The 22,383-nt window shown below is 42.3% G+C and overlaps 1 protein-coding gene across 3 annotated transcripts in view; it reads left to right on the forward strand.

The window, feature by feature from the left end:
• TEX14 (testis expressed 14, intercellular bridge forming factor) overlaps positions 1 to 22,383 on the forward strand; it is a 3,435,352-nt gene that overhangs the window by 650,329 nt on the left and 2,762,640 nt on the right. For all 3 annotated transcript variants that reach the window (XM_044054283.1, XM_044054282.1, XM_044054281.1), the window contains one exon: positions 915 to 1,028. In XM_044054283.1, coding sequence (XP_043910218.1) covers positions 915 to 1,028 — 114 coding nt within the window. The remainder of the gene's footprint in view (positions 1 to 914; positions 1,029 to 22,383) is intronic.

Consider the following 22,383-nt stretch of genomic DNA (forward strand, 5'->3'; position numbering starts at 1 on the left):
TGAAAGCGCTTATCCGTTATGTTTGTTTGTTGTATAGTCATTTTTAGTTTGAGCCTCTGCCTTAATAAATGAGACAAGGTGTTTTATTATCTGTTGGTCTCCTGTGGATTGACTTTATGTGAAACAAATGCAAGGCACTTTGTAGTGCTGAAAAGGATTTTTCGCATTTGCTTGAGGTGAAGTGCATCCTTTGATCGTTGGTCTTTGGAGTTTTTATCCAGTCTGGCTGCATTTTACATGCTGTTGGTTGGATTATATATATATATATATATATATATATATATATATATATATCTATATATATATCTATATATATATATATATATATATATATATATATATATATATATATATATATATATATATATATATATATATATATATATATATGTATATGCACACACATATATATATATATATATATATATATATACACACACACACACACACACACACACACACACACACACACACATATATATATATATATTCACACATGCACACACGCACAGAGTGTTATTTGCTCTTTTCAGTTCTTTGACACTTTTTCCCAAGGGAAAGTCTGCTAAAAAAAAAAAAAAAAAAAAAAAATCTACATAGCCATATGCATATATGTAAGTATACCAATTTCTTCCAAAATACAAGACCACATGGGAACATGGCTGCTAATAAAAAAAAAAATCTGTCTTGAAAATGGGATAGTAATGATGAGTAAACCCACCTTTTGTGTAGTGTTGTTACAGTGGCTTGTCCTTGAGGATCTGTTGCTGTGATGAATACCTTACACAACTGCATTTTGTTGGGTAAGGTCTATAATCTGCATGTACTTTGAGAGTGTAGTAATTTTCACACCTAAATATGATTTTCTTCTATGTATATTGATAATGGACTTTGTTTTATGTTTCTTTTTTCAGTCTTATATGGAATGGCAACAGAGTCACAGTGAAGGAGTTAATTCCACCAACACACCTGAACTGCAGTAAATTACGTTTGGGGGATTTAATAATTGCAGAACAGCAGTATGCTAGGTGAGGCTTATAGCAACAAAAATACTGAAGCCTGATTGATATTTTGGAAGTGTTGTATAAAATATGGGGCACAAGACATGCTGATATTCATCATTAAATCACTGTTGCAGTAAAAATCTACACGGCATGTATCCTGCTAAGGATTTTGGACATTCAACCAGTATACTAAAGCATTTGGGCTCCTCTGTCTCACACCACATTTGTTGAAGCATGAGGACTGGTATAAATTGGATGTATGGGCACCAAAATGTTGAACTTTTTTGCTTTTAAAGCATTCAGTCAGACTTCTCGACTCAGTGTCTTCTGTATTGACAGTCAGCTTGTAGCTAGGCTTTGAGAGCAGATAAGTACTCCGTTCCGTTTTTTCACTAAAATGTGTAGATTAATTAAATATTATGTCTATGAGAAAGGGGACTCCTGAATGGCCAGAGTTTTCTGCCTTGATGAAGGTAACAACGTATTTGTCTATCGACATCCCCCTTTTACCCACTTTGGAAACATGGTGTTGGGGTGTCATCTCAACAGTGACCACCATCTAGAGCCAATATTCACACTGCTGAGTGGCTAGCCTTGCTATGGTTGATGTTAATCATACTGATCACTGCTGCAGTAGTCTTAGATATTTGGGTTATATACTGCCAAGGATCTAACAGCCGGTCAGCTTCTAAGGCTTCAGGGCACCTTCCACACTCCCAAACTTTCTGGCAGCTCGAGCTTACCAGTAGATAAGTTTGGGTGCCAAACCCTTCAGACTTTTACTATCATCAAAAAGTATGCTCTTCTGTGGCTTTTGAGAAATGACATTTGGCTTATGATGTTTTTTTGCTAAGCAGATAAGTTCCCTTTGAGAAAAAAAAAACTTTTATTCAATAATTTTTATTTATTATAAATACTTTCTTCTTAAGGAAAGTTATTTTGAAGTTAAGAGTGTGTGTTTTAATGGGTTGACACAAGACTCTACTGTACTTTTAAACAGGAACACTTTTTTCATGTCAGTTTAAAAGTTGTTTAAAATAATTTTTCTGTGCCGAAATTGTGTTTATTTTACATTGTAGGGCTGGCAAAGTGTTTTAAAGTACTTTTTACTGTGTTTTGTCTGTGAAAAAGTGATTTTTAAAGACTTTTCATTGTTACTGGTATTTGCTGCTTGTTTTCCACAAGAAAGAGACAGCATTTTTGACTTGACAATGTAACAGTCTGTCGGTCTCATGGTCGGTTCTTCTTCCAGCCATGAAAAGATAAAGTTAAATGAACAACTTTTGCCATCACAGCAGTTTAGCAGTTTGACTCAACTTCAGGTGGGTGACTCTGCTGTGGCCATTTGTTGTACCTCAGACCACTCATCTTTTATCCTGGATCCCTTTTGTGTAACTTCTACAGCATCTATAGACTGGGAGGTTAACCACATCCTCTGTGGCTGTTTGTGTTACCTCAGTGAGCAAGGGAGAGTCACTGTTGTCAGTCCTGGAAGAGGGAACAGGGAAGACATCCCTGTTTTGTAAGAATGTTGTGCCCATCCCTGGGGAAGCTGCTGCTACCATTAATAACACTGCTGGACCCATTTTCCTGTCAAACAGCAACAGAAAACTAAGCATGTATTTACTCCTCCTCAAATTTCCCTAGACAGGAATAGTTTACTGGGCTTGGCTCAGGGCTTAATTCAAGTCATTAGTCCTTCTTAGAAAGAAGTAGTTTCTGGTAAAAGAAAGATGGAAGAGATTCAAGGTTCTGAATCTAAACAGGAGGATGAAGGGAGAGATTCAGGGTTTTCTCCTCAGATTTCTGATTCAGTCTCAGAGGAGAGCTCATTTTCTGACTCTCACGGTGGAAGGTTCTCCTTCTTATAGGTTTATGAATTCATAGGTGATTACTAGGCTAATGGCACAAGAGCCTTCATAAGCCCAGCCAATTATACCAAGGATATGACAGTATTGTATCTTAATTCCCCAGATATGGGATGATGTAGTATCAGGGTTGGGGCCTTAGGTGTTGGAGCCCTGAGTTATTTTACAGACTACCTCTGTCCATAGTGGACATTGGCAGTACCTTGGGAGTGAATTTACAGCTCCCCATCCATTTACCCAAATTCTTTTTGAAGGGGGGAGGGCAGGCTTTGTTTTACAAAGAGGGGAAGTTTACTCCATAGATGAGGTAGCCTTTGGGATATGAATCTGTCTCTCCAGCAAGTTCTGTTAAGAGTCACAAATAAGGTTCAGGTCCATGGAATGTGTAACAGCAGGGCTACTATTATTTTTCAGAGTAGTGTGTTGTGTGTGGTGTTGTCTTTTTTGAGTGTGCACGGGGCCACTGGAGATGCTATTAGGATGTCTTGGAGGTTTGGATAGATTATAAGTGAGCACCTCCGCATATGTGGGTGTATGTGTTTGTTCCTTAGTGTTGGTAGTGAGTGCTTTGAGTTTAATGCTGACAAACTGGTTTGTATTTTTTGTGCATGCATGTGAGAGCTTTGCCCCCAATGACATTGTGTATCTACATCTCTCACACACTGTGTTTCTATGTTATAAAATGAAATGGTTATCAGTGACCATGAGGCAGTTACTACACTGCCTCAGGATGCCCATATCCACCAGGGTAGAAACAGAGATGACAGGGAAGAGCCTACCCATTATGCCAGATCCTTAGTAGATGAGAAAGAGTAGGGGAGAGCCACTTAAAGGTCTAAGTGAGTGTGTTTAGTAGTATACTGTTAAATGACCTGGAGTGGTTTTGCTCTCTCTACAAACTGTCAGCTCTTTGAGTAGCGATGAACAGTGGGAGTCTATGAAGAGTGTTTCGTATAGATGATTTTAAAGTGGAGAGGTTTGCTTAATATACAAGGCACAGGTAACCATGTTTGCAAGATGCACAAATATGAGGCTTTTATACCAGCAGGATGAAAGATTTTTACACAGTTAAGCTCTCAGGCCAGTTCGATAAACAAACAGTAAGCCTTCCACCAGCAGTTTCCAAATTAGATGGGTGGAATCAGGCCTCTGCTCCTACCAGACTGCAGAATAAAACCATCTTATTGTAAAATGAACTGACTTTGAGGTCAGGTGCAGCAACAAATGCTTTACAGCAAAAAACAGACATCCTTCAGTATTAGGAATCCTTGGAAATAAGTTCACAAACTCTGAGAAATGTTCCCAAATACAGAGAAATGTGTGCAAACTTATAACTTCCACAAACACAGAAAAGCTTTGCAAAACAGAAATATTTTGGCAAACTCAGAACAGCCTTTGCAGTATCAGACAATGTTAGAAAATATCAAAATGCTGTTAAAATGACCTAAGGCTGATGCATTAACAAACAGATGGTGTTTCTTTAACAAGTGCAGGCAGAAAAACAGTGATAAATTCAACAAGATCAATAAATACAGCACAGAACTGTTAAATAGCACTGAGATAGAGCCACTGGAAAAAAAAAAAAAACTATCGTGTGTGTGTGTGTGTGTGTGTATATATATATGTGTGCATATATATATATATATATATATATATATATATATATATATATATATATATATATACATACATACACACACACACACACACACATATACATATATATATATATATATATATATATATATATATATATATATATATATATCAGCTTTGTAGGTGCACAGATTGTTTTGGAAGCAATCCAAGGTCTTATAGTTGCAAGTGTCCCCAACCCAGGCACAAGGGAGCTCTAAACAAATGAAAATATTTCTAAAGTGTGCCATTGTTTTCAGTGGGTGAACACTGGGTTTTTTTAGTCTTTCAGAAAATTCTATGAGCTGTTACTGAAGGAATTTCCAGAAGCTGTACCTATACCTCCAATTCTATCAGCTTTGGAGGATGTGAGTGTGTTACTGTTTGCAGTTTTCCTGACAGTCAGACAGATGTACCTAAAAAGGCAAATCTTTTTTTTTAAGTTTTTATACACTCTTTCCAAACCTGATCCAGCAGTAGCTTTAGTTAATCCTTCTGCTGTTAAACACTTATTTAACTCCAGTCCTAATATTTCAGATAAGGATGGGAAGATTATTGATAAGTATGGGAAAAAGTGTATGCCTCTGCAACTTTGATTTTCAGAATTTTGAATTGTCGGGCTGATATGTTAATGTTTGTTTTGACTAATTGTGAAAGTATGAGGAACATTTTATCTGCATTTTCTTCTTCTGAGGAAAAACCTGCTGTAAAAATGTAATTTCTTCTATTTTTCAGATCACCATTCATTGTTTTCAGTGAGTGTATGACTCTCTTGATACTTCTTCAAGGGCTAGGACCACTGGTACAATTTTCAAGAGATTTGTATAGCTCCATTCTCAGAACCACCCAGATGATGTTAAAATGAAATTTTTAATTTTCCCTTGGATAGAGATTTATCTTCTGGCCTGTCTGCTGCAGAGGTGATCAAAAGTGTGATGACCTCATCCAGTTTTGGTAAGAAATGAAATAGACAGGTAAACAGACATTTAAGACGAAATGGCAAGGAGTGGTCCATTAAGAATTCTGTAAATTCCCAAAACCAAGGACAATCTAATAAGTCAGAATGACTGTTTAAGAAACCTTGTTCCTCCTCTCAACCTAGCAGACCCTTTTTTCTACCAGAAAGTCTGAATATCAACTTTTCACTTTGGCTACAATTAGTTTAAGACAAATGGGTTCTGAAGATCATTCGTCAAGGTTACAGTTGACAGAGGGTGGAAATTCCTTCTTTCCAGGAAGTAATTCCTCATCCTGCAGACCAGCCTGTCTTGTTTCCATCTATCCTTCAACATATGATGTCCCAGGGAGAGATAGAACCAGTTTCTCCTTTGCAGGTGAGAAAGGGGTTTTATTCAAAGGTGTTTCTAATGCCAAACAAAGAAAATGCTTGGAGACCATTTTGGATCTTTCTTTCCAAAGCATGTTTGTGATAGTTTCCAAATTCCAAATGATGTCATTTTACATTGTATTACCCTTTTTCATTTAAGTTTCCTTGCAACATTAGATTTAAAAGATGGTTAGTGTCACATTCCTGTTCATCCAGACTACAGTTGTTTCTTAAGGTTTTATGTGTCTTTATCACTTCATCAGTTCTCTGCCTTGCTTGCTTATTTACAAGCGTATGTCTCCAGTTATAGCTCTTTGCTGGCTACAGTCTGTCCACATTTTTTCCACATTTAGATGACTTGCCTATCTTTGCAGAGTCTTTTTCAAAGTATCAGGAATCTCTCTCTTGGGTGAGAGCTCTCTTACACAACCTGGGATTCCAAGAGAACATTTAAATCTTGCTTGACTCCTCATAGGATTATGTTTCTGGGATGTACGCTAGACACCAGAGTTCAAATAGACCTATATCTAGATCTATTTCTAGGGTTTTCCACTCAGGCTTCATTCACTGCAAGGAAATATCTGAGGATTTTCTCTCTCATGGCTTCTGTGATTCTCATGATAGTCTTGACTAGACTACACATGAGAAAGATGCAGTGGTATCTGAAGTGTCTTTACTGCCAACATCTATACCCTTTGTCTTTTAAGATCCCAATGCTCATGTTTCTCAGAAGGGAAATCACTTTGTGGAGACAACAGGTGTCCCTAAATCCAGGTCTTTTTTTCTCCCTCCCTGTTCCAAAGCAGTCAATCACCACAGGCTCCTCGGACTTTGCTTGGGGAGCAGTTTTAGGTGGGATAAAAGTGCAAAGTGTGTGGAATATTCACAAGAAGTGGAAGCATATAAATATAAAAAAGATGCTTGCCCTATTCAAGATACTTAACTGTCTGAACCATCTTTGGTCTTTGTGACCTCTTCATGTTGTTGCAGACAATACCACAGTCATGTGGCACGACAACAAGCAGCACCGAATTAGGCCATACCCCTTCTGCATTTTAGACTTGTCAGCTTTGGATGTAGCTTCACAACACAGTTTCACTCTAGAGGCATCCTACTTTCTGTCAGAGCAAATTGTTTGGCAGACAAGCTGAGTAGGACAAGGACATACCCTCACGAGTAGTAACTAGATCTGGGTTCTTCCAAGAGTTGATCCGTCTGTGAGAGTTCCTCAAATTAGACCTCTTTACCTCCTCTATGAACAATCAGCTGGCAAGATTCTGCTCCATGACTCCATGCAAGAAATCCTGGAGGACAGATGCCTTTTCTTTTCCTTTGACAGGAATGTATCTGTATGTTTTTCCACCCTTTCCACTAATATCCAATGTATTTCTAAAGATTCAGAAAGAGTCCCACAAGGTCATTGTGGTGACTCCATTCTTGTCCAGGCAACTGTCTGTGGCCCCTTCTTTTGGAAATGGCCAGGGGCAGTTACTACAAACTTCCTCACAGAGTGAATTTATTCACACAAGAACAGTGTTGTTTATTTTTAAACACCTTTCTTGAATTATCACTTATGACATAGGCACTTTTACATTTATATATAAGTAATTAAACTTTATTAACAAGTTAAAATTAAGAAACATGCTTCATATATATTGCTAATAATCATATAAGCTAAGCAACATTGCATAAATTGTTCAATTCCTGTCCCTTGTTTTTTAAACAAGAAACGTTTTTATTAAACCATCACTTACGACATAAGCAATCGTACATTTATATAAATCTAAACAAACCACACCGACATAATCCTAGCTGCAAGCATTTTACATCACAAACCATACTAGCACACTCTCAGTTGCAAACATTATACATCACTTATAATCTATGCAGTCGTTTTCAGTCAGACATTACAAAGCTCATTTATGTCCTGCCTTCTTTTAAAGCTCATTCCTCCCCTTTATTTAGAGTTCCCACAATTCCCATTTTGCCTATCTAGTTTGCTCCTACCTTTTTCTAAAGATATCAATTCCAGTTGTTTTATTTCTGTTACTATATTCTCTGCTTCTAATATAGTTGGTTTAGATTTTGATTTCCGTTTTGTAGTAATTGCTTTTTGTCAGCCACCATAATTAGACACAGCAAGGCCTTACCATGTCTAGGCAATTCTGATTCTGTATCATAGCTCAGAAAACTCATCTCCCTCGTTACATCAGTCTGTCCACCCAGCATCTCCGACGGAGCATCCTGCAGGGAACCTTTAAAGCCCACCAACTCATTGCACTCCCAGAAAATATGTTTCCAGTTACCTCTTTCTTCCCCGTCAAACCTCCAGCATTTGCTATCTAAAAAAGGAAAAATTCTCTGGAGTCTACTTGGGGTATAAAAATAGCTATATAAACAAAGAGCAGGCAGTTTGATACACCCCTACACCAGTCAACATCATTTGACTGCCTGGATGATAGGGTCTTAATTCGATTTAGGTACCTGTTTACTGAGGACATGTAGCAGGTACTAATTGAGGCAAGAAAGACTGCTACTAGAGGATCATGTATTAACTAACAGAAAAGATTTTCTAGTTGGTGCCAAAGAACATGACCTGCATGTGTGCTAGTTATTTCTAGTTTTACAATATTTTTGTGAGTTACTATCTTGTGGCTTGTCTTACTCCTCTATCAAGGTTCATGTATCATCCAATGTGAGAGTGTTCAATCTCGCCTTTGTTCTTACACATGGGTTCGGAGCCGATCCTCGGCTCCGTGTCGGCCGCTTGCAAGCTCTGCATCGAGAAGAAGCACGAGATCACCTAATACCCACAATCCCCCTCTGCCTTTACCTCAGATCTAGTTTGCCGCTGCAGCGTTCGCATCACTGGGTCGAGCTCGAGCACCTAAGATAAGATTAAGAATTTTTTTCTTGTATTTTTTCTTGGTACTTTTATCATATAAAGTTATTTAGTGATTTTTTGTGTGTGTGTGGTAAGGTTGAGTGAAACTCGGTACCGTTAAGTTGTTAAAACTTATTTAGAGTTCTCTTCGGGGCCTTCCACCCCTTCTTGGATTTGACAACCGGATTGACTAACATTACTGGATTTGACAATTTTACCGGACTTGACTATTTTACTGGATTTGACTTTCCTCTCTTGTCTAGTGACATGTCTGAAAAGGCTAAATCGGGGTTTAAGCGTTGCCAATGTGGGCAAAAAATGTCAGTAACTGACAATCATAGTTCCTGCGTCTACTGTCTTGGCCCTCTCCATCTGCATGAAGACTGCTCTATTTGTCATTCTTTCAGTGGGAGGGTCATGACAGATAGGCGCAGGAAACTAATGGACAGAGGTTTGTTAAAATCTTCCTTTCAGGAGGCTCTGGATGCTTCTGACCAGGCATCCAAGTCCTCGAAGGAATCGAAGACGTCGGAGCCCAAGTCATCGGCTCCGAGCTCTTCAGCTAAAGTTAGATCACCGGTTCCACAGACTTCGGGGCCGAGTGTTCAACTGTTGTCAGTTCCCGAGCCTCGAGTCTTGGAACCGGTGATGGAGCTCCCTCCCCCGACACTGTTGAGGTCGGCTCCGTCTTCGGTTCCTTCGACCCGTTCTTCCAAGCCCCTCTCCGACATCGATGTGGACCGTGTGGTGCAGAAATTATTGGAGCATACGGCCCTATCCAAACTTATCTCGGTTTCCACCCAATTGGTGTCGAAACTTGAAGGCCTTCCATTATCTCCATCCCTTCCTCCTCCGAGACCTGTCCAGTCTTTGGAGCCGGAAGAGGTTGATCTACTGATTGTGGAGCCCTCAGTGCCAGAACCGTCCTTTTCTCGGTCGGCTCCGTTCACCTCGACTCTGTCGGATCCGGTACCGGAGTCTCGGAGCCGACGATCCATCCTTGGTTCCGGGGCCGAGAGTCAAACCGATGTTTCGGTTCCGACTCTTCCTCTCGGGGCCTCGGCGCGGATCGATTCGGCTCCGTCCTCGGGGTCGATGCCTTCGGTGCCTGTTTCGGGGATTCTTCCCATTTCTTCGGAACTGGGAGATTCCTCGACTCGGGACCCGGGGGCCTTCGATCTCATGAGGAAGGTGTTGTCTACCCAGACAACCACATCAGTAGAAGCAGCCTCTCCTCCCCATAAAGGACCGTTATCTTCCTCTGCACCAACGGCCACATCCAAGCGTCGAGCACCGGTGTCTCAGCCACCCCTGGAGGGTGCCCCCTCTTCCTCAGAGGCTTCTTCGGATGCTCCCCCAGAAGAAGTCCCTAGGAAAAGATTGTGTAAGAGGAGACACTTAGATTCTCCGCAAGAATCTTTGACATCCGATACTGACTTGGATGAGTCAGAAGGGTCCCCAAAGTCACCTTCAGAAGATGTCTCTTTTTCTGACATCTTGGAGATCCTAAAACAGAGAGGTGATTGGCAGTCCCTTCCCCCTTCTGAGGATGAGTCAGTCTTGCTGAAGGCATTCGGTGCTCGCCCTTCCTCCTCCTGGGTCACTCCGCCCTTCGATGAGTTAATGGAGTTGATTGCTCGAAGGGCGTGGGAGACACCTGACACGGTGGAACCAGTCCCTAGGAAGCCTAATAAGTACATCACTGCACCCCAAGACAAGGCTTACCTCACAAAGGGAGTTCCAGTGGATGCCATGGTGGTGGCAGCGGCCACAAAAAAGGAGATGTCGGAATCTTCCTCATCTGTCCATCCGCCTAACAAAGATTCTAGGACTATGGACAGATACGGGAAGTGCATTTTTAGTTCAGCGGCTTTTTCTATGCGATCCCTGAACTATTTGACCCATTTTACACGTTTACAGAGGGATCTAATCAAAGAGCTGGGAGATACCCTCCAGGGTACTACAGATGCTGCGGTCTCAGAGAAAGTTACAGCACATCTCAATACCGAATAATGAAAGAAAAAACCTCGGACTCACCACGAAATGAACTAAAATAAACTTTAATTGGTAAGCGCTTTCACGTATCAATGATACGCTTCCTCAGACCATCGTCTGAAACCACATCTCAATACCCTTACATCCATTGTAAACTCGTCCATGAGGCTGATCTCATACGCAGCCGAAGGATCGAGTAGGGCAGCAGCTTCAGCGATTGCTCTTCGTAGACAATCCTGGATGCGCTTATGTTCATTTGCGGAAGCCTTCAAGTCTTCCTTTACTAACGCCCCATTTGATGGTGCCACTCTCTTTGGCCCCAAAGTAAAGGAGACCTTTACCCGGTGTGAACAGGAGGGAAAGACTCTGTCTGCTGTCGGAGTCCGTTTTTCCACCCCTTCCAAACCGTACCCCAAAGGGCAACGTGGTGGGAAAATGTGGTTTCGAAAACCCCAAGGATCTTTCCTAGGCACACAGGGTGATGCCCCCTCTAGAGGCAGAGGAGGGGGCAGAGGTGGAAGACGCCGCCCTGGCGGCAGAGGGGGTCCGCAAAACCAAGGTGACAGGGATACCCCCCCTGGAAAACCTTTCCAGCACTCCTGAGAGGAGGCCCGACTGTCCTGCTCTGGAGGCAGTCGGGGGTCGCTTAGCTTTATACCCTCAGGTCTGGCAAAACATTACTACAGACAACTGGGTAAAAAGCGTTGTTACCAGAGGTTACAGAATACCATTCCTATCCACCCCCATTCCAAAGAGAAAACTCCCAGATGTACCACCCCATCTGCGAGACCCAGCAGCTATAGAAATTTCAAAGCTGCTAGAAAAAAAGAGTCATCCAACCAGTCCCAGCGGACCAAATAGGATTCGGAACTTACTCAAGGTTCTTTTTAGTTCCAAAGAAGACAGGGGACTGGAGGCCGATTCTGGACCTAAGCAACCTCAACACCTTTGTCAAGAAAGAAAAGTTCCGAATGGTCACGCTTCAATCGATCCTTCCATTCCTACAGAAGGACGACTGGATGTGCTCAATAGATCTGAAGGACGCATACTACCACATCAAAATGGCCAGGGCGTCCAGGGATCATTTGCGCTTCCAGCTGGGAGCCAGTCACTATCAGTTTCGAGCCCTGCCCTTTGGTTTGACCTCAGCCCCCAGGGTTTTCACCAAATGCATGGCAGTGGTAGCGTCTCATCTGAGACGCCTAGGATTCCAGGTGTTTCCGTATCTGGACGACTGGCTCCTGTCTGCCACCACCCGGCGTCAACTGTTGCAGGCCAGGGATTACACTCTACAACTTTGTGTTCACCTCGGAATTTCCGTAAATTTCGAAAAATCTTTACTACAGCCATCACAGCATATCTTATTCATAGGAGCGGAATTAGATATGCATCATTTAATTCTAAGGCTCCCTCCAGAAAGGATAGTCTCACTTCAAAGCCACATTTCTCTCCTTCTGTCGTCCAAAAAATCTCCAGCAAAGCTGGTTCTGAAGGTCTTGGGTCTCATGGCAGCTTCTCTCATTGCGATACCATTGGGAAGACTGCACATGAGAGTTCTACAATGGCTACTGTTTGCACAATGGTCGTTCCAACAGCTACCTCTGACACACGAAATTCTGATTACAAACACATGCAAATCACACCTAACCTGGTGGCTTCAGACTTGCAACCTTTCCAGCGGAAGACCATTTGACGATAACCACGGACGCTTCCCTGATAGGGTGGGGGGGCATCTTTCAGGGACAGACAGTCCAAGGCGAATGGACCAATTTGGAGTACAATCTGCACATCAATGTTCTGGAGTTGAGGGCAGTGTTTTTAGCGTTGCAACACTTTGCTCCCCTTCTTCCTCTAGGGACTATTGCAGTTCAGACAGACAACATGTCTGTAGTCTGGTACATAAACAAGCAAGGGGGAACCAGGTCTTATCAACTATGCAGAGAGGCCATGAGAATTTGGCAATGGGCGGAGTCCACGGGTCGCTTTCTGATCGCAACGCACATCCCGGGGTCATCCAACGTCATAGCCGACAGGCTGAGCAGAGCAATCCTGTTGCCTCACGAGTGGTCCCTCAAACAGTCAATTGCGAAGACGATATTTCAAGTGGGGCCAGCCTTCCTGCGATCTTTTTATGTCTCCAATGAACGCCAAATGCAGGAGCTACTTTGCCCTATTACCTCCAGGAAGTCCCCAGGGACGCGCTGGTGCACGATTGGCCCCCGGGTCTCCTGTACGCTTTTCCTCCCTTTCCCCTGATTGCAAAGTTTCTGCAGAAAGCCAACAACCTTCAGAGGACGATAATCCTCATTGCCCCATTCTGGCCTCGTCAAATTTGGTTTCCCTTTCTATTGCAACACCGCATTCGGGGACCTTGGATTCTGGACCCAGAGCCAGATCTACTGACTCACTCGTCAGGAGTTCCTCACCCATCTCTCGAATCACTCCATCTAGCAGCTTGGCTGCTCCACTTCCCTTTCTAGCCAGGTCTGACTCTCTTACACCGGCAGTTCAGAATATATTAGTGGCTTCTCATAAAGCTTCCACTACAAAGACCTACACCAGTAAATGGAAGCGTTTCGTCTTCTGGGCGAATTCACATAATTTGGACCCTGTTATAGCTCCGTTAAACAGGATCTTGGAGTTTTTGACAGAATTGTTCCATGAAGGAGCTTCTCCTGCCACTTTAAGAGTGCAATTGGCTGCCATTTCCAACTTTCATGTGGAAGAATGTGGTGCGCCTGTTATGGCTCACAGACTTTGTAAGGCTTTTTTAAAAGGATCCTTTCACATTAGACCACCAGTTAGAACTCCTACATCACCTTGGAATCTGAACCTCTTACTTTCTAAATTGATGTTGCCCCCTTTTGAGCCAGCCTCAGTTTGCCCATTGAAGTTTTTATCGTGGAAGACTCTTTTCCTGGTGGCCATTACATCCGCTAGGCGAGTGTCTGAGCTTCAGGCTCTGTCTATTAAACACCCTTATTTGATTTTCCACTCTGACAGAGTATCTCTTTGCACTAATCCATCCTTTCTCCCCAAAGTTTGCTCTACTAATAATATTAATCAGTCCATTGAATTACCCACCTTTTTCAAAAATCACTCTAATAAGTTAGAGTATATGTTGCACAAATTGGATGTCCATAGACAACTCAGGTTTTATTTGGATAGAACAAAAGATCACAGGAAATCTGATCAACTATTTGTAGCCTTTGCTGACAGCAGGAAAGGTGTAGTGGTTACTAAACGAACTCTTTCCAAATGGCTAACTGATTGTATCATATACGTTTATGAGTCTTCTAATCAAACCTTATCGGTCAAACCTAAAGGACATTCTACAAGATCAGTGTCTACATCCTTGGCTCACGCAGCTCGCCTACCATTAGACACTATTTGTGCAGCTGCTACTTGGGCTAAACCGCATACATTTATCTCTCATTACAAAGTGGACAGGGTTTCTAGGGATAGGGCAACCTTTGGTTCCACTGTGCTCAAGAACGTTCTCCCGTGAGTTCCTCAGGAACATGGAGCTAGGGACGCTACCCATGTGTAAGAACAGGCGAGATTGAACACTCTCACATATAGAAGTTATGTCCTTACCATAACGTTCCATGTGGAGTGTTCATCTCGCCTTTGTTCTTACATTCCCACCCTCCCACCCTCAGGAAGAACGTTCAATTTGGTGCCTGGTCTGGAGTATTCTCCTTCTGCATTTGCAATAGTTGTATTTGTATGATACACTTGAGTATATATATGTATATATATATATATATATGTATATAGATGATCCTTTGATTGTGTAAATTTTGGTATGAGTGTGCTCTCTCTGGCTGCTGGTTTGCTTGCAAACTAGATCTGAGGTAAAGGCAGAGGGGGATTGTGGGTATTAGGTGATCTCGAGCTTCTTCTCGATGCAGAGCTTGCAAGCGGCCGACACGGAGCCGAGGATCGGCTCCGAACCCATGTGTAAGAACAAAGGCGAGATGAACACTCCACATGGAACGTTATGGTAAGGACATAACTTCTATTTTCAGCATGTCTGCTCATGGAGCCTCTTCTTTTTATGCATTCTTATGTCAGAGTATTTTTGAAAGGGGTTTTCCATAAGAGGCCTCCAAGAAAACCAGTGGCCCCTCCTTGTGATCTTAATGTTATGTGTGAGAAACTAACACTTGCTCCATTTGAATCAGCTAATCTTGCTGACTTGAGATTCTTAGCATTGAAAACAATTTTTACTGAATGTCTGACTTCTGCAAGAAAGGTATGAGTTTTGAGCTCTTATGGTGAGATAGCCGTATCTCATTTTCCACAAGGACAAGGTTCTTTGAAGACAAATCCCTTCTTTTATATCTATCTGAGTTTACTTTATGCCAAACCATCCATCTCCCTTTTTCTTTCCTAAGCCCAAAAATGAGGGAGAAGGGATACTCCATACCTTGGATGTCCAGAGACAACTTACAGAACTAAATCTTTCCGATTTTCAGATCAGTTTTTCATTTCTTGTGAAGGTGAGAAGAAAAGCCATTCTTTGTCAAAACAGAATATTTCCAAATAGTTGTCTAAGGCTATTACCTTTTGTTATATTCATCACAACAAAACTCTTCCAGGCAGGGTCAAGGCCCACTCTTTCAGAGGTTTCATCTATGGATTTTTGGAAAAGAGATAATAAAATGTTCTAGAAGCTACTATTTGGTCCTGTTTACATACTTTTACAAGGTACTATGCAGTTGATTTTTTCTCGGTCTAGATCAGGCTTTGTAAGGACAATTTTTCAGGATCTCCTGAACTCTTGATGTTATGTTGCCCTATCTCGCCTTCATTCTTGCTGGTTGGGTTCAGAGCCGAACTCGGCTCTGACTCGGCCGTATACTAAAGCTCGAGAACTTCCACTGGCTCGAGGCTATAACCTATCCCATGGTGCTTAGCGGCTGTTCCCCAGATCTCGTTTGCACCTTGAAGCTTCGGGATTGTCTTCACTGGCTCAGGCTAGTAAAATTTAATATTATACTCTATTTTGGTACTACCTTTCTTAAAACTTACTGTTACATCCCAGTTTACCTGTCCCACTTATAGTACAGTGCCCTTTTTTTGGGGTGTTTTTTGTATTTTGGCTATTTTTTCTTTTGCAACTGCTTTTTAGGCCTTGTCTTATCTCTTTCCCCTTTTTTGTAGACAGAGAATCCATTTAAGTTAGAGGATTCTTTCACCTTCCCTTTCTCCCCTTAAGGAGTCACCATTTAAATTAGAGGCGTCTCATCGGGTTGGAGGAGACTGTCGTTTAATTTAGAGACTTCTCCTCCTTCCTATCCTTTCTTGTAAAATAAATAAATAAATAAAAATAAATACCTTTCTGTCTTGCTTAACTTTTTTTTGATATTTAAAGTTTTTGCACTGTTGTGTTAGTTGTTTTTTGACAGTAAAATATGTCAAAAGAACGTCTTAAAGAACATAAATCTGGATTTATAAAGTGCGATTCATGCACTCAAAAAAATGTCCATAACGGACGGACACACAAGTTGTGTCTATTGTCTAGGACCTGTCCATCTCCAAGACTTCTGCTCTTTTTGTCATAGTTTCAGTGTCAGGGTCTTACAGGAGAGGAAAAATAAGCTCATTTTAAGAGGCTTGTTGAAAGTGGATAATGGTAATCAGACTTTGAAACTGGAAAAATTAAAAATGTTTGCTTTGTCGGCTTCGGTGTCTGAGCCGTCAAGCAGTGTCAAAGTTATAGTATCTTTGGATCCGAAAGTTTCCGGTTCTGACAAGTCTGGTCCTCCCTCAGTTCCATCTATCTCTTCGGAACTGTTGCGGAGCCGAAAAAGGAGTCGGTCACCATATTTGGAGCCTGTCCATTCGGTGCCACAATCTCCTTTACTACAGTCTGTGGCAGGTAGCCATAAGTCTTCAAGCCATTCCTCTCGATCCTCCAGTTTCTCCGTCAGTGATGTGGAGCGGGTTGTGAAGAGGCTGCTCCGGACCCGGGCCCTAGCAGAAATTCTCTCGAGCCCAGCCCATCGGATCATGGAGCTGACAACTGTACCTCCGATATCGTCGATTCCTCCTCCGACTCAGATGAGTTCGGAACCAGACAGTATGGAAGTCATGCTGGAACCACCGGAGCCAGTAATCACTACTGATATCTTGGCTCCGACGTCTGCTCCAATCTCTTTGATGCTGTCTTCCATCGAGAGATCTGGGGGCCGACACTCCCTGGTCGGCTCCGGTGGGGGTGGGGGGGGTCAAGTCGGATCCATGTCAGAACTGGCTGTCCCACTCGGCGCCTCGGCTCAGGTGAGTTCGGCTCCCACATCAGCCTCGGAGCCACCCTCCTCAGTGCTGCAGTGATCTCCTGGCCTCTCGGGAACGGAGTCTCTCTTGGCCCAGGACTGCAGTTCCTTCAAGGTGATGCGGAGTGTGCTCTCCAATGAGCCTCTATTCCCACCAAGGGACCGGTGTCCACCTTTTCATCATCCCTCCATCATCCCCCAGAGTAGAGAGCCAGTACCCCAGGAAACCCCATTGGGTGGAATATCCTCTTTGGATACCTCCCCGGAGCATCGCCCCCGAGGAGGTCCCTCGGAAGAGGCAGTGTAAGAGGAAGAACGTAAACTCATCTAACTAAGGAAGTTCCAGTAGATGCGATGGTGGTGGCTGCAGCCACAAAGAAGGAATTAGCTGAAATGTCTGCATCTGTCCATCCACCGAACAAGGAGTCTCGCACGATGGACAGGTACGGGAAGTGTACTTTCTCCTCAGCGGCCTGTACCTTGTGGTCAATGAATTATTCGTCACATTTCACCCGACTTCAGAGGGATCTCCTAAAAGAGCTGGGAGATACCCTACAAGGTGCTACATCCTAGGATTTATCTGATAAGATTAATTCTCAACTGGCAACCTTAACCTCCATCACTAACTCCTCCATGCGCCTCATTTCCTATGCAGCCGATGGAGCGAGCAGGGAAGCAGGCACAGGAATAGCTCTTCAGAGACATTCTTGGATGCGCCTCAGTGGTTTTTCCGAACCCTTCAGATCTTCCTTCAATGACGCTCCCGTTGATGGCTCGTCCTTGTTCGGGCAGAAAGTGAAAGAAACTCTCACTGGGAGCCAACATGATGGTAAGACTCTATCTGCCATTAGAGTCCGTTTTTTCACCCCTATCAGACCTTATCCTAAAGGTCAAAAGAGCGGAAAAATGTGGTTCCAGAAGTCCAAAGGAGCCTTATATCTGACACTCCTGGCGATCCTTTCCCCAGGGGCAGATGGGGAAATAACAATGGAAGACGCCAACCACGCGGCAGAGGGGGTCCGCAGAACCAGGGAGACAGAGATACTTTCTCTGGTCGGCCCTTCCAGTACTCCTGAAAGGAGGCCCGACTGTCCACCTCTGTAGGCAGTCGGGGGGAGGCTATCGCTGTACCCAGAAGCCTGCCTGAATTTGACTCGAGACAAATGGGTACAGTCCATTATATCCAGGGGGTTACAGCATTCCTTTTCACAGTTCACCTCGGCCGTTAAAGTTTATCCCAGACATTCCACCCGGTCAAAGGGATCAAACAGCACTAGAAATTCAAATGTTGCTAGAAAGAAAGAGTCATCCAAGAAGTCCCCACAGACCATCTAGGATCCGGGATTTACTCAAGGTTCTTTTTAGTTCCAAAAAAGACAGGACTGGTGACCCATATTGGATCTCAGCAGACTAAACAAGTCGGTGAGAAGTCAAAGTTCCAGATGGTAACACTGCAGTCTATACTCCCATTTCTGGGACAAGACAGTTGGATGTACTCAGATCTGCAGGACGCGTACTACCACATAAAGATGGACAGGTGCTCCAGAAGATTTCTACGCTTCCGGCTTGGAGCCAGTCATTACCAGTTCAGAGCCCTGCCCTTTGGACTCACTACAGCCCCCAGAGTGTTTACCAAATGCATGGCAGTAGTCACAGCTCATCTGAGATGTCAGGGATTCCAGGTGTTTCCATACTTAGACGACTGGCTCCTAAATGCCATCACCAAGTAGCTACTAATCAAAGCAAGAGACTACACCATCCATCTCTTCTCAGAGCTAGGCATTACTATAAATGCAGAAATATCTGCCTTGTTGCCATCACAGCTTATTACCTTCATAGGCGCAAATTTAAATACAAACGACATGTTGGCAAAACTACCCCAAGAAAGGATCCAAATGTTACGCAGTCAAGTATTTGTCTTATTCAACAAGAAAAAAGTACAGGCAAGATTTGCTCTCAAAGTCCTAGGCTCTATGGCAGTGATGATAACACTACTTCCTCGACGCGACTTCACATGCGAATATTACAGTGGCTACTCTTCACTCAGTGGTTCATACAGGAGCTACCCATGTCTCACAAGATCCTCATAGCAGACTCCTGCAAGAGGGATCTGCTTTGGTGGATTCACTCCACTCAGGTAACAATGGGCAGAACGTTTGTACTACCTCAACCTGTTGCGACAGTAGCCACAGACGCATCCCAGATAGGGTGGGGGACATTATCTGGGACAGACAGTCCAAGGGGGTTGGAAAGACCACAAGTACCATTTCACATTAATGTCCCAGAGATGAGTGCGGCGCTTGTGGCGTTGCAAGCATTTCAGAACTCTCTTCCTACGGGGACTATTGCAATTCAGACAGACAATATGTCAGTGATATGTTACATCAACAAAGAGGGGGGAACCAGATCCCACTCCCTATGTCGAGAGGCCCAAAGAATTTGGCAATGGGCGATATCTTCTCAACGTTTTCTGATGGTAACGCACATCCCGGGGAAATCCAGCATCATAGCAGACAGGCTAAGCAGAGAGATTCTCATGCCTCACGAGTGGACCCTGAATCAGGAAGTTGCGAATCGATTTTTTCGCAAATGGGGCCAGCCTTGCTGCAATCTTTTTGCCACTCCCTTCACTGCCAAATGCAACAACTACTTTGCCCTCATTTCCCCTCTGGGAGAGTCACCGAGGGATGCACTCGTCCACGATTGGCCCCCGGGACTTCTTTATGCTCCCCCCCCCCCATTCCCTTTGATTCCAAAAGTTATTCAGAAAGCCAAGTCGTTGAGTCTCAGGTTAATTCTCATTGCTCCATACTGGCCTCGTCAGATCTGGTTCCCTTTCCTTTGGCCCCACCTGGACCCATGGATCCTGGGCCCAATGCCAGATCTTCTGACGCATCAGTCAGGAACGCTCCATCCTGCCCTTCATAGCCTCAAGATGATAGCTTGGTTTCTCCACTTCCAGTCTTAGCCAGGCTTCCAGAATTATCCCCGGCAGTATGCCACATTTTGGTATCTTCGCACAAAAAGGCAACTAGGAAACTTTATGTGAGCAAATGAAAGGGATTCTCTTGTTGGGCCGACAAGAAATACATAGATCCCTTTACAGCCTCTATAACTGAAATCCTGGAATTCCTGACAGAAATTTTTAATCAAGTAGCAGCAGCTGCCACTATTCGAGTTCAACTAGCTGCTATATCCAATTATCATGTGGGGGGACTCGGATCCAATGTAATGTCCCACAAGTTATGCACTGCCTTCCTCAGAGGCACCTTTCTGTTAAGACCTCCTGTAAGAGAACATCTTCCATCATGGGGTCTAAATTTAGTATTATAGGCTTTGATTCATCCCCCTTTCGAACCAGCATCCTCTTGTTCTTTAAAATTTGTATCTTGGAAAACTCTTTCTGACAGCAGTTACCTCAGCTAAGAGGGTTTCAGAGTTTCAGGCCTTTTCCATCCACCCTTCCTATTTGATCTTTCACAATGATAGAGTTCCCCTCAGAACAAATCCCTTCTTCTTACCAAAAGTCTGTTCTGAAACAAACTTAAACCAATCTATAGAATTACAAACGTAACAGTTAATACTAACACACCCACAGAAGTAAATGCCTCTCCGCTGTCTGGAAACTAAATAGAAATAAGTCCAAAAACGATAGCCAGCGAGAGGCAACCAGTTAGCTCATAAAAATAATCCAGTCTTGATCGTAAAAAATAAAATAATTATTTTATTATGTGCACAGGTTAGCGCTTTCACCAAAAGCTTCTTCAGACCTTAAAATCTTCCCTCCAAACAAACAATTGCTTATATACTCGTCATGTGATATTATTTCAATTAATCAATTAACTTGCTCAGCAGGCCAACCTTCCCATAAGTTTAAGGTCACATTAGCAAATATATAATGGTATTGATATATTACTGAGCATCCTGAGCTTTTTTAAAACGATTAAGAAAAAATTTAAACTCCCTATTAAATATAGAGCACTACTAACAATATATACTTCATTCATGCATATAAAACTTCAAGATATAAAATACTTAAGTGTTTTAAATATATTCACAGCTATAAATTTGTGTATCCTTTAAAAAGTAAACTGCACATTATATCATTGCTTATCTATGTATCATTTATACGCTGATGAACATAAGATGTTCCGTATTAGATGGACAATACCCGGGACTCCTATCATTCATCATATACACCTATCATCATATCAGCCCCCCAAAAAAATACACAGTTTTATCAAAATTATAATACCCCATCTTATGTACCCATAAAACTCACTGATTTTATCAGTACAAGCCATGATTGATATGCATTAACTTTATACACCCTCACATAAATTTGAAATTGTTGCATCTATTCTGTGTGCTTTTAATATTAGCGTCTTATAAATAAGTTCTATCATATGTACGTTCTGTGTATTATAAGACAAAGGCTTATGCATAAAAAGCTTATGAGTACCTATGAAATGCTTTTTAAAAAATAAATTCAACCATGAGGACATTACATATGCTATAAGCTACAACAAATAGTGCTGCTTAAATCTAGTTTAAATAAAAGCCATTCATATATAAAAGATGCATATGTATATAAATAAACCATGCGCATTATGTAGCCCCATAAATTTTACTTAAAACCTAGGGACTTATCAATTCACTACCAAACACTCATAATTCCATTGCTAAGGCGAATATAATAATCAAAACAACTGTCATCCACCGCGATGTACTTAGAATCGCCAACTCCCCGTGGCATTTTTGCCATCTTACATAGAGGAGATTAACACTCTAAATCATATCGGCTATGTTCAAGTTCAAGCCCTGTATACTAATTAAAGTCAAAGCTAACAGACAGTGCACGCCATTAAATGCTGGCATAGCACTTGATAAGCTCTTGCTTACTTTATATGAGTAACTCTATATAATGTTGGTGAAACATCATATTACAGGACCCTCTGAGAACCTGCCTCAGCTAGATTACTTTAGCTGCCTTATATATCATACTTTTATCATCTGTTTATAAGAACGTTCATTTGACCTTTTAGTTGACACTTGGAATTATTACTAGGCACTAGCTTTACTTTTCACCTAAATACGGAGGGCTTGCCATTTCTCATTGTTTTAACTGTAAAGGTAATATTAGGACTTAACTGTTTTTAACATTAACTATCAGTAGAAATTTTTTTATTGTTATTATTACTTCTTGGCTATTACCCTCCTATTCCTAAGGATGGGTTTTATTGTGGCTCTTTCATTCAGGCGTCTGCCTTTGTCCGCGTTGAGTTTAATAATCCAATTGACCTCTTTGTTTTCTGTGGCATTCCTTATATTCCCTTCACGTATCCTGGGCATGTATACATCTATTACCTTGAATTTAAAAGTGTGT

Source organism: Protopterus annectens, chromosome 13.part0 (assembly GCF_019279795.1).
Source record: "Protopterus annectens isolate FY-2018-M chromosome 13.part0, PAN1.0, whole genome shotgun sequence".
Taxonomy (NCBI): Eukaryota; Metazoa; Chordata; order Ceratodontiformes; family Protopteridae; genus Protopterus; species Protopterus annectens.